This window comes from Sminthopsis crassicaudata, chromosome 6 (genome assembly GCF_048593235.1).
Source record: "Sminthopsis crassicaudata isolate SCR6 chromosome 6, ASM4859323v1, whole genome shotgun sequence".
Taxonomy (NCBI): Eukaryota; Metazoa; Chordata; class Mammalia; order Dasyuromorphia; family Dasyuridae; genus Sminthopsis; species Sminthopsis crassicaudata.
Window position 1 is genome coordinate 3,061,809 of NC_133622.1, and position 17,525 is coordinate 3,079,333.

At 48.9% G+C, this 17,525-nt stretch overlaps 1 protein-coding gene across 3 annotated transcripts in view; it reads right to left on the reverse strand.

Annotated features, from left to right (window-relative positions):
* The window catches only part of SLC2A9 (solute carrier family 2 member 9), a 179,535-nt gene that overhangs the window by 75,057 nt on the left and 86,953 nt on the right, over nucleotides 1-17,525 (reverse strand). For all 3 annotated transcript variants that reach the window (XM_074276072.1, XM_074276073.1, XM_074276070.1), the window contains one exon: nucleotides 6,604-6,791. In XM_074276072.1, the coding sequence (XP_074132173.1) occupies nucleotides 6,604-6,791 (188 nt within the window). The remainder of the gene's footprint in view (nucleotides 1-6,603; nucleotides 6,792-17,525) is intronic.

Below are 17,525 nucleotides of genomic sequence, written 5' to 3' on the forward strand. Positions count from 1 at the left end.
CTTTACTGCCCTCATCCTCCCCTTCCACCCCACATGACCTGTACTATCTCTCTGCGAGTTGGAATCTTTTATCTTTCAAGTCTCATCTCGGATGCTGCTTTTCCAGGAATCAAACGTTTTAAGGAACAGATGTGCTTAGAATCAGAAAGATTCTGCGATTTCTTCCCTCTTGGACTTGTATTCTTCCTTTTAAGCATTTCTCATATCATCTTACAGCTTTCCTTGGAGCTCTCTGAACTGCCTTCTATATTAAGGTTATCTATATAATTTATATACCATCACTTCCCCCCCCCAAGAGACTAGCAGCTGTTTAAAAGCAAGGACTGTGCCATTTTTCCTCTTGGTAACCCATCACCGAGCAGTGCCTTGTGCACAGGAGTAGTCTACTAAAATGTGCAAGTAAGCACGGATCTTTCCGTCTGTGGGTGTGCACGGACTGGGACAGCACAAAGCTCAGGTTGCTGAGCGGTCTGTCCTTGTAAAAGATGGGTCACTGCCTCGTGGAACCAAAAGCTAGAGCAGGTCACTGCAGGTGACCCTCACGGAGCCTCTGGAGGCTCCTCAGGCACCTGCCTCGTCTCCAGCAGGTGCCCGTGCGCCTGAATTCACTTGCAGGAGAATCAGCTGCTGGACAGAGCATTCCTTCTCACCAGAGCGGGATAATGGAAAGGAACCTCTGAAAACAGAAAGAGGATGGACCCTTCCCAAGCTGGAGTGCTGCACAATCCATCTTTCCAACTCTCTCCAACGGCTCTCCCTCACGCCTCTGGTTATTGGATAACCCTAGTGTGTCCATGCACGACTCCCCTGTTTCCACAGGGAGGCAGATCACAGCCCCTTTGCACCTTGGGAAACACTTTCTTCTCCCTGATTACTCTGAGCAAGGCAAAGGAGAGTGGGACAATCTCTCTAGCTAGAAACTGACTCTGTTCAGCCCAACATTTAGCCAAGACGTTTGACCGTAGCAGCTTATCCTAGGGACTTGAGGCCCACTAAGACCAAGGCTTCTTTTCTGAGATGACTAGCTCTTCAGATAGTCCTTCCTCACCTTATACTTGTACAGTCACTTTTCTGAGCCTTCTTCCAAAACCGTGGATCCCTCCATTTTTCTAATTTGACTGTGAAGGAGATCGAATGCCCTCTTGTTTACACACTGTCTCATATCTTGAGGAATCCTGGAAACAATCTGCACCAAGCAAGGAAGTACTCCGTAATTTTTTGTGTTTGTATGTACTGACATAAAAATGTTTTTATTATATCAGAGGATCTTAACTTGGGAGGCTACAAACTTTAAAAAAAAATGGTAATTTCTTTCAATAAAAATTTTTTCCTTTGTAATAAAAATTTTTTCCTTTGTAATCCTCTATTTAAATAAAGATATTTTTCCTAAAAGGGATCTATAGATTTTACCGACAAAGGCGTCCATGACACATACAAACACACAAAGGTTAAGAACACCTCAATAGATAAAATATCAATATTATCTATATATAAAAAGGCAGGGAGTGTGAAGCCTGCCACTACCTAGTTGTGTGACTTTGGAGAGCTCATTTAATCTCTTTCGCACTGGATTTCCTTATTTATAAAAGGAGATGAGTGATCTTGTTACGCACTGCTCAGGAATTAGGTCCCAGTCCAACTGTGTCCCAGTAGACACAGTTATCTATAGTTCCCAAATGGCAACCACGGTAACCAAAAAAAGTCTGCACCCTGAGAAAAACCTGGCAGATGCACAGAATCATTCTACCTATGTGCATGTGCGTGTGTGCGTGTGTGTGTGTGTGTGTGTGTGCGTGTGTGTGTGTGTGTGAGTGTGTGTGAGTGTGTGTGAGTGTGTGCGTGTGTGTGAGTGTGTGTGTGTGAGTGTGTGCATGTGTGTGTGTGTACGTATGTGTGTGTGTGAGTGTGTGTGTGTATGTGTGTGTGTACGTGTGTGTGTGTGAGTGTGCGAGTGTGTAACTACATTTATGTCTAATGGCAGCCATCTCTAGGGTAGGGAAGGGGAGGGACAAAAAGGGGGGAGGAATTTGGTCGATAACTTTGTTCTATAAGCCAGAGGAATAGCAAATAGTATCCCACCGAGTTGAGTTTCATGGGCAATCTTTTTTATTTAGAAGAAGACCCCAATACTGTCTCACCTCTATTTTTTTTTCACTCACTAATATCTGTGATAGCAAAGCTACGGCACCACCCAGCGAGGCCGAGAAGCGCATTCTCCAGCCCTCCCACAAACACAAAGAGATGGCACCTTCGTGATCCAGTTCACTGGAAACCTGTCCCCTTATTGGCTGGCCGCCCCAAGAGTGCATTCTGCTTGACCCTTAGCCCACACCAGTATCCAATTCTGAAAGCAAACGGATCTCTGCTGGTTGTGGGCAGCGGAGGGCACTTGGAATCCCTAGGGCAGGGGCTTCCCTTAGCTTCAGTGTGGGGGATGGCCCCAGCCCCTTGTGACAGAGCTAGCCAGAGTAGGGGGAGGGGGAGCAGGGGCAGCTCAGAGGAGCCTGGGCCCAGCTCTCCGAGGTAAGGTCTCCCTCTTCCTTTTCCTCCTTTGTACGACAGGCTGACAGACTTGATGACGTCAAAGGTCTTTCCCATCTCGCTTCTCAGTGAGTGTTTTCCCCCACGTGCCAGGCACCGAGGACACGGAGAAAGATCAAAGATGGCCCCTGCTCTAATGGGGCAAATAGCATGTGATCCAAGAGGCCAGAATTCCCAGGCCCAAAGGGCCCGCTTCCTGGGGAGGAGGGGGTTCCCAGCTGGGGCTCGGACACCAGGAGCCTGCCACCTGTTTGTGCTCTCTGATCTCTGGACCTCCTCTCTGGCTCCTGTAGTCATTCTTTCCCTTTGCTGGCTGCAGAAACAAGCACCCTGCTGAGGAGAATGGTCCTCGGCTGCCCTGGCACAGCCTCACCTGGTACCCCCGCTCTGAGTAACTACAGTCACAGAAATCACTCCCATCCCACTTTACCCCCAAAAAAGAGATGAAAATGACCCGAAGCTCCCTTCACTTCCAAATTCTATGGTTTTCTGAAAAGATTTTGGGGTTTCCATGGCAAAGCGGAATAAATATTAGATGAGGGTCTGAAATCTGGGTTCTGGCTCTGCTGCTCATCAGTGGGGTGAAGGTGGGCAAATCCTCCGAGTCTTAGTTTCTCCATGTATAAAATGCAAATAACGAATTCCTAGCTCCCAGAGCGTTGTGACAAAAATAAATACTCAGACACATCACAGAGCCAGGGTAATGAATTAGCTTGTGATTCATAATCAAGAACAACAGAGATGGCGCTAACTGGGTGACATCCAAACTTGGGGCAGTCAAACCTTGGGCGCCAGGGAGAGTCAGACTCGCAGAACCGAGGACTGAAAAGGTCTCAGCCTCGTCCCCCATCTGTGAAAAGAATCCCCAGGAGCATATCAGACAAACGGTCCATAAACCACAAGATCGAATGTGGCAAGTCTGGGAAATCACCGATCGACTTTTCCCTTTCCTCCCTTCGGCGGCTTCTTGCCGTCCACCCTGGGGCAGAGATGACCTTTATGAGAAGTGGGGACCGGCATCTGTGCCGAAAACAGAACCCAAGCCAGACGCCAGGCTGACGGATGGTCATCCCTTAAAGCCATTTTTAGCTCAGTGTGCATGAAGACTTCCAGAGAAGAACAGTAACAGCCATCCTTCCCCCCGGGCAAGGAGAAGGGCCCAGACGGGGAAAAGGCTCTGGAGGAAAAGAGAAACGAAGGCTTCTTGGGCCAATTATCTTGGATTATTTCACTCTGGCCGGATGCTGCCTTTAGACGGGGGCTGTCTAAGCAACGCAACTTGGGGGCTTCTCTTAAAGCAACATATAAACTTCAACCCTTGTTACCTTTCCACTGGTTTAGACTTCAACGCTGCACAGCGAGCGATTCAAGAGGCCGCGTTCCGGGTGCGAATCGACCCCTCCTTTGGCTCTTCGCTGAGAGCGCAGACACCCCCCTGGCTTCCAGGTCACCCCGTTCGGCATCTGCTCTCTGCCTCAGGTCGCTTCCACACGTTCCCCCTGCTGCCCCTGCCTCTTTGGGGCTCCGTCTCCCCACTTTAGACTGCAAATTCCTTGAGGGCAGGAACTGTACCCAGTGCTTAGCATAGTGCCTGGCCCACAGCACGCACCTACTAGATGTTTGTTGGATTATTTGGTGTGAAACATTCAGAATTATAGTTGCTGATATTTTATAGCGCCTAAAAAGCTCAGCGACAAATATGTTCACGTACAGGTATAAGTACACATGCATACAAAGCACTTAGCTACGACCCATATATATTTGTACACATGAAGGTGCGTAAATATCAGCCATTATGATGTATGTGCACACACTGCATGGGTATGGTGGTATGGTAGAAACACATGGATTCCTATATACACACATACACACATCTTGCTACCAGGACCAAATAGAACAAATGAAGCACTCTGCAAACCAGGAACTAGCATTTCCACAGAGATTGAAGAGTTACAAGTGGCTCGCCAATGTTTTATCTAATTCTGTCCCACGTTGACTCCCGGGCTTGTGATTCGGGCCAAGTGCAGACATCTCAGCGATGCTCGCTCCTTTCCCCCTATTGTCCCGACAACGTGGGCCCCGGGCTACTCCCCACGGTCACGGGCTGCCGAGCGTCTGCAGCCAGATTTGACAGAACCTCTTCCAGCCGAAGGTCCTTCTCCTCAAGTGGACAATTCCCAGCCTTCCCGACCACAGGTTCCATCTCCGTTCCTCGCAGCTGCAACCACAATCCCTATTAACCGCAGCAGCCATCCAAGCTCAGAGTGGCTGGGCCAGGCTGCTCTGAGACGTTTCCTCTCCTCCCCTGGACAGCGAGAAGAGACAAGCTGCTCCAGAGGCTCCTTCAGAGGGGCCCTTCAGGTCAGTCCTGACAGCACCAGGCCCTGCTGACAGTCAGGCTCCTCCCCAACCCTCCTCTCCAAAATGCTTTTCCGCCCAGAGGGCTCTGGACTCCCAGGTGATGGAGAAGCTGGACCACTCTGGGGGACCTGGCTCTGGATGGGCCGTCCTGTCTTTTCAAGAACCACGGAGGAAATATGTGATTCTAAGACAGCTCTGCTCTTTACAAGTTCTTCCTGATGTTCAACCACCATCCGTCTGACAAGAACCATATACTCTTCCCACCTGACCACCCCTCCTTCCGTTTCCCAGTTCCTTCTCAGCCTCCTCCCTGGGTCGCCTTCGGAACAGACAACATTTTGTCTAAAATAGACCCCATCTGTCTGGAATAACCACCATGTGTTCTAAAACCTGGGGCACGGGGGCCGGCCCGATGCTCCCGACAGGTCCATGCCGGAGCTGGAAGGGCTGTGAGACCAAGTCGCCCAATCTGGCCTGGAGGCAGTGACAAGAGCTTCCTCTTTGCCCAGGGACGCACTCGTTCTAGATGTTCTGCTTCCTTTGGGAGGAGAACCATCCTGCAAGGATTTCTGGGCAGCTGAGCCCAACTGATATCCACTTTCTGCATCAAGCAAATATGCTGGGACTCAATGAAGCTCTATTTAACAAGCCCAATCTGAGAGACACAGACACAGAGAGAGAGAGAGAGACAGAGAGAGACAGAGACAGAGAGAGACAAAAGAGAGACAGAGACAGAGAGAGACAGAGAGACAGACAGAGAGAGAGAGAGACAGAGAAAGAGAGAGACAGAGACAGAGAGAGACAGAGACAGAGAGAGACAAGAGAGAGAGAGATCTCAGGGGAGGCCGCCCAAGCGCTTTGGGAGCTGGGCCAAGGCTGGGAGACCTGGAGGACAGGGATGAAAGGGTTCTCGACTGTCCCCCAGGACCTTGTCTCTGAACAACGTGCAGAGAGAACCACCCCAGCCTAGACCTTCAGGGACCACAGAAGGCCCCTGCCAAGCCCTCACCTACAAACTTCCCCAGGCCTTGAGTCAGTGAGCAACCTGCCCCATGTCACCCAGGTGATAACCCCTTTCCTCTGACTTTGGAAAATCTGCTTACTAGCTCTCAGCCTCAGCCTCCCAATCTGTAAAAGGGGGAGGGTACTAGTGCCAACTTCACACTCTTGTTCTGAGAGCATTGCATAAATACTGGCTATGATTTTTCCTTATCATCTCCACAGCACAGCTCACATTTCCAGAGTTCTTCAAGGTTTAACAAGCGGCTTTGGGGAGAGCACTTTGGAATAGATGGACAAATGATATGCAGCCCATTTTACAGATGAGAACAGAGCTGCCCACAGCTAGAGCTACAATCTGCACCCTTCCCTACCCGGCCTTGCCTCCGATGTCTGCTCTTCAGGTCTACCTGCTTCCACCTTGTGGATCCAAGGCTCCCCCAAAGGGTCTCCAGCCTCCCTGCCTCCATGATGAAGAAGCCCCAAGGAATCAGCTCCTTGGCCCCGTCTAGACCAGCTTTTGGAGGCAAAGGTGGGGAAGGCATCAAGCTCACCAACGAGGTCCATGGAGAGAGTCCCATGTCCCCTGCCCACCTCCTGGGCACATGACAGCTAAAGCCATCCAGGAGAGAGCTCCAACTCTTCCCCCCCCTCCCCGGAGCAAGGAAGTGTGGCCGGGGCGGACACAAAGGCCCGGCTTACCGCATTCAAGCCACAGAGCTGGTAGCAGGCCATGGTGATGACCACGGTGATTATCTGCCAGCGGGCAGAACGCATCGTCAGGAGCTCCCAGACCGACACCAGGCGGATGTTCCTCTGAAGCCGGATCTCGGCAAGGGCCTCGGCCATTTCCTGAGACACGTCCGCTTTCCCAAGGAACGTCTGAAAGGCTGCAAGCAGAAAGAGGCAAGTGAGAGGCTCAACTCAGACTCCAGGGTCCTACTCCTGACTCTTCCTCTGGCTGGGTGGTCTTAGGGTAAGGAGGGAGGGAGGAAAAGAGGGAAGAAAGGAAGGAAAAAAGGAGAGAGGGAAGAAAGGAGGGAAGGAAGGAAGGAGGGAAGGAAGGAAGGAAGGAAGGAAGGAAGGAAGGAAGGAAGGAAGGAAGGAAGGAAGGAAGGAAGGAAGGAAGGAAGGAAGGAAGGAAGGAAGGAAGGAAGGAAGGAAGGAAGGAAGGAAGGAAAGAAGGAAGGAAGGAAGGAAGGAAGGAAGGAAGGAAGGAAGGAAGGAAGGAAGGAAGGAAAGAAGGAAAGAAAGAAAGAAAGAAAGAAGGAAAGAAGGAAAGAAGAAAGGAAAGAAGGAAAGGAGGAAGGGTGGAAAGGTGAAAGGGAGGAGGGAAGGATAGAGGGAAGAAAGGGAGGAAGAAAGGAGCGAGAAAGGGAAGGAGGAAGAAAGGGAAGGAGAGAAGAAGAGAGGGAAGAAAGGAAAGAAAGAAGGAAAGAAGGAGGAAGAGAGGGAGAAGGGAAGGAAGGAAGGAAGGAAGGAAGGAAGGAAGGAAGGAAGGAAGGAAGGAAGGAAGGAAGGAAGGAAGGAAGGAAGGAAGGAAGGAAGGAAGGAAGGAAGGAAGGAAAGAAGGAAGGAAGGAAAGAAGACAGAAAGGAGGGAAGGAGAGAGAGAAGAAAGGAAAGAAAGAATGAGGGAGGGAGGAAGGAAGGGAAGAAGGGAGGAAGGGAGAGAGAAGGAAAGGAAGGAAGGGAGAGGGGGACCAAATAAAAGGGAAAAAAAGTGTCCCATTTTCACACATTTACAACATGTATCTTTTTTTTCTTATCATATTAGTCAAACTGGTATATATGAGGGCGTACCTCAGAGTTATTTTTATTTGCATTTCTCTAACCAATAGTGATTTAGAATATTTTTTCATATGACTATTGATAGTTTTCATTTCTTCAACTGAAAACTGTCTCTTCATATCCTTTGACCATTTGTGAACTGGAGAAGGACTTGCACTCTTTTCAATTTGACTCAGTTCTTTATATTTTTTTAAAAATCAGGCATTTATCCAAAGAAAATGTCTATAAAATTGTTTCCCAGATTTCTTCTTTCCTTCTAATCATGGTTGCTTTGTGCAAAAACCTTTTTTATTCAATATAATAAAAATTATTAAGTTTGCATTTCATAATGCTCTCAATCTCATTTGATCATAAATTTTTCCCTCCTCCATAGATCAAACAGATAAGGTATTCCTTGGTCTCTATAAATTTGCTTATGGTATAACCCTTTATATCTAAATATCATATGTAATGGCGATAAACTGGAACCTTTCCCGTAAGATCAGGACTGAAACAAGGTTGCCCACTATCACCATTACTATTCAATATTGTATTAGAAATTCTAGCCTCGGCAATAAGAACCGAGAAAAAGATTAAAGGAATTAGAGTAGGAAATGAGGAAATCAAACTATCACTCTTTGCAGATGATATAATGGCATACTTAGAGAACCCCAAAGACTCTGCTAAAAAGCTATTAGAAATAATTCATAACTTTAGCAAAGTTGCAGGATACAAAATAAATCCACATTAAATCCTCAGCATTTTTATGCATTACCAATACAATCCAACAGCAAGAGATACAAAGAGAAATTCCATTCAAAATAACTGTCGATAGTATAAAATATTTGGGAATATATCTACCAAAGGAAAATCAGGACTTATATAAGCAAAGTTACAAAACACTTGCCACAAAAATAAAGTCAGATTTAAATAATTGGAAAAATATTAAATGCTCTTGGATAGGCTGAGCGAATATAATAAAGATGACAATACTCCCTAAACTAATCTATTTATTTAGCACTATACCAGACTCCCAAGAAACTATTTTAATGACCTAGAAAAAATAACGAAATTCATATGGAAGAACAAAAGGTCAAGAATTTCAAGGGAACTAATGGAAAAAAAAATTAAATGAAGGTGGTCTAGCTGTACCTGATCTAAAACTATATTATAAAGCAGCAGTCACCAAAACCATTTGGTATTGGCTAAGAAATAAACTAATTGATCAATGGAACAGGTTAGGTTCACAGGGCAAGATAGTGAATAACTTAGTCTCTTTTAACACTAATCTTCTAAGACTCTCTAGGATTTTGTGCTCTTTTTGAGTACTAAGATTTGTGCATAGGAACAATATATTCATTCATTCATTTCCTAAATATTTAATAACTATCCATGATGTGCATCACGTTATGCTAGAGACTAGGAAAGACAAAGATAAATTACATGAGCCTTGCCCTCAAGGAGTTTATAATTTAGCAGAGACAAAAAAGCATTTGCTCAAAAATGGATAATACAAAGTATGGGAGTGCAAATTGCTGTGAGATTAGATAACAGAAACATGGCTTCCAATTGGATGTTAGCTGCACCATCTTCCTCCACGTGCCCTTGTCTTCCCTACTTTGGTTTTATCTGTCTGACCCCATTGCTCTTTGTACAAAAAAGGCAATTATTGTGTACTGTTCTTTTGAAGGCACGAACATCAGAATGGATCTACTACAAAAAAAAAGCAAAACTTTGAGCTCTTTATTAAATAAAAATTAGTGAAACTGATATTTAGTTCAGCAAATCCATGATCTATCATTTCATCAGTCTACTGAGATAGTTTCACCAGACACCAACCAATTAGCCAAGTGACGAGCCCACTACATCCCAGGCAGGATGCTGAGCACTGGGGATCCACGCACGCAAGCAAGAGCACATTCTCTGCACTCAGGAAGCCAGTGTCTTAGGGCAGAGATGGGAGCCCGCAAACAACTACGTACAGAAGCGACACACAGCATAAACTGGGGATGGTCTTAGAAGGGAGGTGCTCAGATTAATTAGGGCAAGAAAAAGTTTTAATAACAATCATAATAACTAGTATTTGTTAAGTGGACTAAAGTTTACAAGGCACGTTACATAAAATGAGATATTTCATTTTAATCTTTATAAAAACCTGGGACATAGCTATTATGATCTTACAAATGGGGGAACTGAGGCATACGGCAACTGAGTGAGTTTCCTAGTCACCTAGTAAGTGTCATGGGGGAATTCAACCTCCAAACTTCTTGACTCTTGAGTCCAGGGCTCTATCCGTCAGGCTACTAAGCCACTTCCTACACAACTTGGCTTGCTCGTATGTCCAGAGCTTGCTTTTCACTCACGTGGCCCAAAAGCACCTGAGATCATTTCAGCAGCACAATGAGGCATCCCACGGCTTTAGTGAAAACACTGAACAGATGACGAGTATATATTTTAAAATACAGACAGCGCATATACATTAGAGGGCCAATCAAACAGGTACATTTAGCGCAAATACTAACCATATAACACCTTACCCCACCCCCAAAAAATAGTTAGGGAGATTAAAGAACATCTCCTGGGAGCTTGCACAGACCCTTGGAAACGGAGAAGATATTCCTATAAATGAGAAACAATCCCAACAAAATGACTGCAGCCCCTTCGGTACCTGTGGAATTGACCCAAACAAAAGAAGACGTCATTTAATACTACACTGAGTGATCTGTTGGCAAAAGAGCACTCAGCTCAAAAGGAAACAAATAATTATCAAGCCTAGCAAACTTGTGGATGTCAATCAAGTCGAAGTCTTACTTCCCAGAAATACGAGAATAAGAGAGCGAGCGAGCTCCCTAGGAAGCCACATGTGCCTTCCTTGGTCTCCCAAGAGTTCTCCAGATTCTTGGACCTCCTGCACTTCAAGAAGTAAGCTTTTTGCCTCATTGGGCATTCTTGCACCAAAACAGGCTACGACTTTTCAACAGTTTGGTAGATGGGCTTGAAGAGCAGCTGTGGGCCAAACAAATGGCATCCTATTGTCCAGAATCTCCCTTTTTAGCGAGGCTGGGCCTCCTGGGACAGAGACCGCCCTCTCTGGATGGGTTTTGGAGGGTTTGTGCCTCTCCTGGAATAGTCTTGGAAGCCCCCCAGTCACCTAGAAGCTGTCAGTGCAAAACAAAGAGGCCAAAGTGCAGAGGGCAAGTTTTCTCAAGTCAGGAAAGACCACATCAATAAAGATCAGCTGGTCCATTAGGATTGTCTGGAAGTGTGCTAAGGGTGGCCCTTGGGAGACAAGAATGGGAAAAATGCCCCGCTCTCAAGGACTCAGATTCTAGTAAGAGACACACATGAGAACAAGACAAGGCAGACCTGAGGGAAGGTCATCTCAGACAGGAATCGCTAGGAGCTGGGGGGATCAGCAAAGGTCTTCTCTGGTTGAGAGGTGAAGAGGAAGAGCAGGTCAGGTATCAGTGACAGCCCAGACAAAGGCAGGGAACTTGGAAATGCTGTGCTGGGGAAAGAACTGCAGGAGATTACAACTTCAGACAGAAAAGTGTAAAAACGGGACATGTGGGAGCAAGCTCAAACACCAAAGGACTTCTTTGGGATCATGGAGGTAGCAGAGAATCAGTGGTGCTTACTGGAGGCAAAGAGCAGAGAACAGGGAGACACCGACCTGGGATGTAGGAGAATCACTTTGGCAGCTCTGGGGCCATCTCTAGGATTGCAAGGGAGAGTAAAAAAAGGGAAAAAATGACACGATAACTTTTATATATTTTAAAAAGAATAGCAAGTTGTACATAGTAGATTTGCAGTTTCCTGTTTATTATATTGTTATAGCTTGCTTTAATACCATATATTAAAAATAAAACAACTATAAGAAAAGGGCTGTATTGATTTAGGGAGAAATGAAAACCATGATAAAGGACTGAAATAAAGCAGTGGCCATGTGAGCAGAGAGAAGGGGGGTACATATATATCAGAGATCTTTAAAGAGAAATGACAAGATCTGGCCATCGGCGAACTCGACGGGGCGGGCCCGAGTGAGCATGATCCCAAGTTGTGAGCTTCTGTGACTCACGGGATAGCAGCAGTACAAGGGAAGTTTGGGCTTTGTAGAGAATGTGAATGGCTGGGGTCGGCTGCCTCCTGGGCATCCAGTCTTGAGCCAGGGAAGAGACCGGTTATGGCTGCAGCGCTGGCGCTCAGGAGAGACACTGGGGCTGACATACAGAGCACAGTCCATAACTGAACACGTGGCAGCTATGAAATCATGAGGGACAAAGTATAGGGGAAAGGACATAGCCCAGGATGGGCTTTGGAGGACACAAAGGGAGCATGTGACGCGAGGATTAAAACTCCCGTTTTCTAGATAGAAATGACAAGTGATATGACAGAGTAAAAAAAAAAAAAAAAAAACAAAAACAAGACAAAATGATTACAGAATATATTTTGTGTGGACAGAGTGTATTTCCTGTTTTATAGGAAAATTACAGAATGGTGGCTCAAGCTGCTTGAGTTGGCACCGCACCGCACTGCACTGCACCGAGTTCTCCTCACCCAGTACAGAATGACAGTTAGGAGTTAACTTCAGTTACAAAGCACAGAATGTTAGAGCCTAGAAGAGCTTTCAAATCTAAAACCTGGACTGTCAGAGCAGGAAAGGACCCGGGAGGAAGGGAGGGAGGGAGCAGCTTCACTAACAGCAGAAAGATGGCCTTGGGCAATGGAGAGGTGGCCCAAAGCTAGAGCCAGTCACAGATAAACGGTCTTGAAGATCACTGATTCAAATATTTTAGCTTAGCAAGGATTAAGTGATTTCTCCTCATCTCCCAGAGATTGGGGCTGACATACAGAGCATCCACATCAAGTCCATAACTGAACACGTGGCAGCTATGAAATCATGAGGGACAAAGTATACGGGAAAGGACATAGCCCAGGATGGGCTACATTTTAAACACAGTTAGACTTTCTACATCACGACTTTCCTCAGCATATCGTGAGTCAGCATAAAAAAACTAAATGGGAATTTGGGATTTTGCAGAAACTACAGACGACACGCACAGGCCTGTAGGCAACACAGAGAAAGTTTAGAAACTGTGAAATGCATGAAACACATGTATATTCTGAGAAAATATCAACATATTGAAAACTGTAATACTGCAAACATCCCGTAAAAGAACGAACAAATTCAGAAATCTTTTCTGGGGGGAAGGGAGGGCCAAAAGATTTTATGTAGACTTTCTAGATTGCCAGGGTGTCGTCCCCTCCCTCCTATGATGTGTCAGGTTATGTAAGGAGAATAAGCTACAAAAATATCAGATCTTCAAAGATAGAAATGACAAGATTTGGCAATTGATGCACTCTGTGGGGTTGAACCCAAGCGAGCATGATCCCAAGTTGGGAGCCTCGGTGATTCATGGGATACCAGCAGGGAAAGGGAAGTTTGGTTTTGTGGAGAAGGAAAAGTCCTATTTTTAATTCCCGGGGTTTCAGCTGCCTCCTGGGCATCCAGTCTTGAGCCATGCAAAGGACCCGTTATGGCTGCAGAGCTGGCACTCAGGAGAGAAATTGGGGCTGATGGATAGAGCATCCACATCAATAATTAATTGAACGTATGGCAGCTAATGAAATCACTAAGTTAGAAAGTATCCAGGTAATAGGTGACTAGAAAAACTAGAATCTTCTCAATGTAAAGTCTCTGCACTGAAAGGTTTTCAAAGAACTAATGTGTACCCAACTCAAATGATTTGGTCCTCCTTCAAACTGCCAGTGAAATCTATCGGTCTCAAAAAGTCTCTGTAGGCTGTTCCTTATGATTATATTGAGCTCTTAATTATAAAACTCCATGGATGTCCAGTCTACAACAGTTGTCAGATTAAAGTCTCCTAAATTATCTCTTCCTGGGAGGCAGGCTTTAGAATATAAATTTAAATATTCACTACTCTTCTATTAATTCTCCTACAGGGAAATATGACTTGTAAAAGCTACTGCAGCCGCTCCTTTCCCCACAGTCAGCTTTACCCTCAAAAAACATTGGTTTTCACAACAGGGTAGATGAAGTTGTTCCTTTTTAGGCAGTGGAGAGTAGTTAGAAAGCCTCCAGTTTTTGGAAGAAGCAGGAAAAGTAGATTTTATTTAGGGCAACACACAGGAAGAATTGACCAAACACCTTGGAAATGAAATAGCAATAACAAAAACTGCTTTTCTGATGGGAGCAAAATCAACACTGATTCAATTATAGTCCAATGCCGTGACCGGAGATTAAGGCTGAACTCTGATGGCCCAATGATGAATAGCATAGGTTAAGCTTCTACAATGTGCTAGGGATTGTAAAAACTGCTGAGTATACAATTGCCCAAGTAAGAGAAGCTTCCCACAAGAACTTGCATCATTACCCAGTTGAGGGAGCCGGGTTTGGTGGTGGAGTTGGAGAAATAGGGAATGATGATGGACCGTTGAGGGCCACAGACAGTGGGGGAAGTCTGGGTGAGGTACGAGACCCTCCGGCCCAACCTGCCAACGGTGTCTGGTCGGGCTCCCCACCTCCCCCAAGGTCTCAGCCTTCCTGAGGGAGGCCTGTGTGGAGACTGAGGCAGAGTGATGCCAGGGGGCAAACTCTGCGCAATACAAGCGTTTATGTGGTCCCTGTGGGCGGTGTACTGGGTGTGTGCCCAGTGCTTTGTTTTCTAAGGTGATGAGGATATAAAGAGGGGAAAGCCCTTGGAATAACAGACTCCATTTTCCCAGCATCCTCGGAGTCGCACCTCCTGGCTTCTCCACTCTGAGACAGCGCAGCACAAAATGGTAAAATGTAAAGGAGGAATACCTCACTGAAGCACGGATGACATCCTTGTCATATATTGTTCAAGCCCGGCACACAAAAAGACTCATAGGTCAAACTGGCCAAGAGACGTTGGGGAGGGAAAGGGGGTGTTGCTGTCATTGAGGGTTTGTTGGGGGTGCGGATTGGGGGGGAGGGGGGATCATAGAACATCTGAAATGTCAAGGGAGGGCGGTGTTCCCGGATGAAATTACTTCTCAACTCGATTGTGAACACAAGCTACTGGTGCCATTGTTAAAATCATTTAAGCAGTATTTGTAAATTCGGAATATTCAAGGATCATGGACGGCCATAGAGGTTGGGGGGGGAGGGGATTCCCGAGTCCTCTAGTCTCCTATAGAAGTGAGGGAGAGCAGAGGGGGCCAGAGAGCGGAGCCTAGAGCAGAGCTCCCTCTTTCCCGCTCCCGCCCCTGCACGGACGTTAGTAGGGATCCCGCTAATGAAGACCCAAACCCAGGGAAATGGAAGCCAAGGGGAGAAGGGAGCTTGGGGAAAGAGCCTCTTAGCTGAGCCGGCTCAACGGCTTTCCTGGCAGATTACACACACTGGCAGCCAATAGGAAAATCTTCCTGGGCAGACGCGAGCCCGGCCCAGCCCGCAGTGAGAGGGCACCAAAGCCCGAGAGGTCCCGGTCGGCAAAGGGGGGCGGGGTTTAACTTGGGCCCCTCGGCTCTTTGGGTGAGCGCGGACCGTTAGATTTTTCAATGCAACGTGAGACTGACATCAAATTGCTCACTATCTCAGAGAGAAGAGAAAGAAGGGGAGAGAACGTGCAACTCAAATGTTTAAGTGGCTGTTAAAATGTTTACAAGCAACTGGGAAAAAATAAATTTAAAAATTTTCAATGTGAGCACGTGCCCTTCCGAGTTGGCAAATAGCCCAAACCAGGTCTGAATTATTGTTCTGTGGTGTTCTAGGCTTAAGTGGGGGAGAAAACATCAGTGACGAAGACTAAACTTGTGCGGCAGCGCCCCTTTTTTTAAGAAGAGCTGGTGGGCACATTGCCGGGGGCGAGGATTCCTGCCCGGCTCACCCCGAGGTCTCTTCTGCCCCCAAATGCCCGAGTCTGTGAAATCCCTGGACTAAGAATGTCAGCCCTGGAAAGCGCCCTGAAGCTCCTCCATTCCGAGAGCTTGTCTCCCTGACGGAGGGCGGCCGGGACGGAGGGCGGCCCTGACGGAGGGCGGCCGGGACGGAGGGCGGCCGGGACGGAGGGCGGCCGGGACGGAGGGCGGCCGGGACGGAGGGCGGCCGGGACGGAGGGCGGCCGGGACGGAGGGCGGCCGGGACGGAGGGCGGCCCTGACGGAGGGCGGCCGGGACGGAGGGCGGCCGGGACGGAGGGCGGCCGGGACGGAGGGCGGCCGGACCGAGCCCAGCCCAGGCTCGGCCGCTCCTTTCTGGGGCAGAGCCTCCGGCGCTCCTCTGGGCCAGCAGCCCCGCAGGCCGGCCGCGTGCTCCGGGTGGGGTTAGCGAGCCTCGGCGAGGCGAGGGGGGGGGAGCTGGGGTGGGGAGGGCAGGGGGGCCCCGCGCCCGCCAGCTACAGGAAACCCTCAAACGGGGGTTCAGAAAGGCGCGGGCCTCGGCGGCTGAAAGGTTGGGGTTTTAATGAGGAAAATCCCGTAATGAAATCGGAGCTCCTTCGCCCTGTGCCCCCACCCCCAGGCCACAGTTTGAGGGGCGCTGGGGAGACCTGTGGGGCTGGCTGAGACATTTCCCCCGGGGGGGGGGCGCCTTCTTCCCTGGAGGGCCCTTGCTGCACCCGAGCGGCCATTCTGCGGTGGCCCGGGCTTCCCGACGTGGCCAGCTCCCTCGCCCTCGCCTCCCCTCGTCCCGTGCTCCGGGAGCCGCCCCCCTCAGCCTCTTTCCGGCCCCGGGCTTCAGCTCTGGGCCGTCTCGGCGGCGCCCTGTCCAGCTGGGGCGCCCAGCCCAGCCCGGCTCAGTCCAGCGGTCCCTTCTGCCCCTGTCTGCGCTCTCCCACAGCAAAACCGAACCATTCCTGAGGAACGGCCCAAGGTTCTAGGGTCCGCAGAGGGAGGCTTCTGGGTTGGGGGGAGGGGCGGCAGGGTGCTCTCCTGGACCTCCCTGGAAGGGACCGGCTCCATTATTTCTACATATTCCCGTCAGGCGAGCCAGGGGCTGAGACGGCCCCCTCCCTCCTCACTGGGGTGGGAGCCCCCACTCGGGCAGATTCTGGGCAGCCCCGCCCCCTTGGGGAAGTTCCGTCGTGGGGTCTCCCTAAGGAACCACCTGGGGCCATTGGCCGGCGCGGGGACTGGCAGCGCCCGCCTCCCTTTGGATTCCTCCCTGGGCGGTTGGGCACGAGAGCGGGTACAAAATCTTCCTCGGCCGCTGAGAGAGCCTGGGCAAGTCACTTCCCCCGCCTTTGCCTCGGTTTGCTCATCTGTAAAATGAGCTGGAGAGGAAAATGGCCGGCCCTTCCAGTATCTCTGCCTAGATGACTCCAAATCGGGACTCGGAAAGTGCTGCCCGGCCCCAGCTCGGAAGTTGCCTCCCACTCGAGGCCTTTCCTGAACCCCCAAAGGCTTGCAGTAAAATGGGGCCCTGAATTCGCCCGAGGGATCCTACGGAGGAGGCGCCTTCTCGAGAGCCCCTCGCGGGGCTCTAACTCTGGGGCCTTGCAAAGCAGGACGGGGAAGCCTGGCCTCCGTGCCCAGGCTGGCATCACTTTGACAAGGGGCCGGAGGATCCTTCACTTGCTCCCGGATGCCGAATGCATCCTGGGCAGGACCGCCACAGCTCAGCCCCAACGGCTGCCTCCAATAGCTCTGTGCCCACTGGCCCCAACTCCCTCATCTGTAAAATGGGGATACTGTTTCCCCGTCTCTGTCTGGGTGGGTTCCTGGGAGGCAAAACCTCTGCTAAACCACTCGGGGCTGTGGGGGGGAGTTATGATGGTGCCATGGAATTGCCAAACGGGACCTGTTGAAGTTTTTGGGCACAACGCATGTAAATCCCAAGGACGTGAGACATCAAAATGGCCCTTTCAAAAGC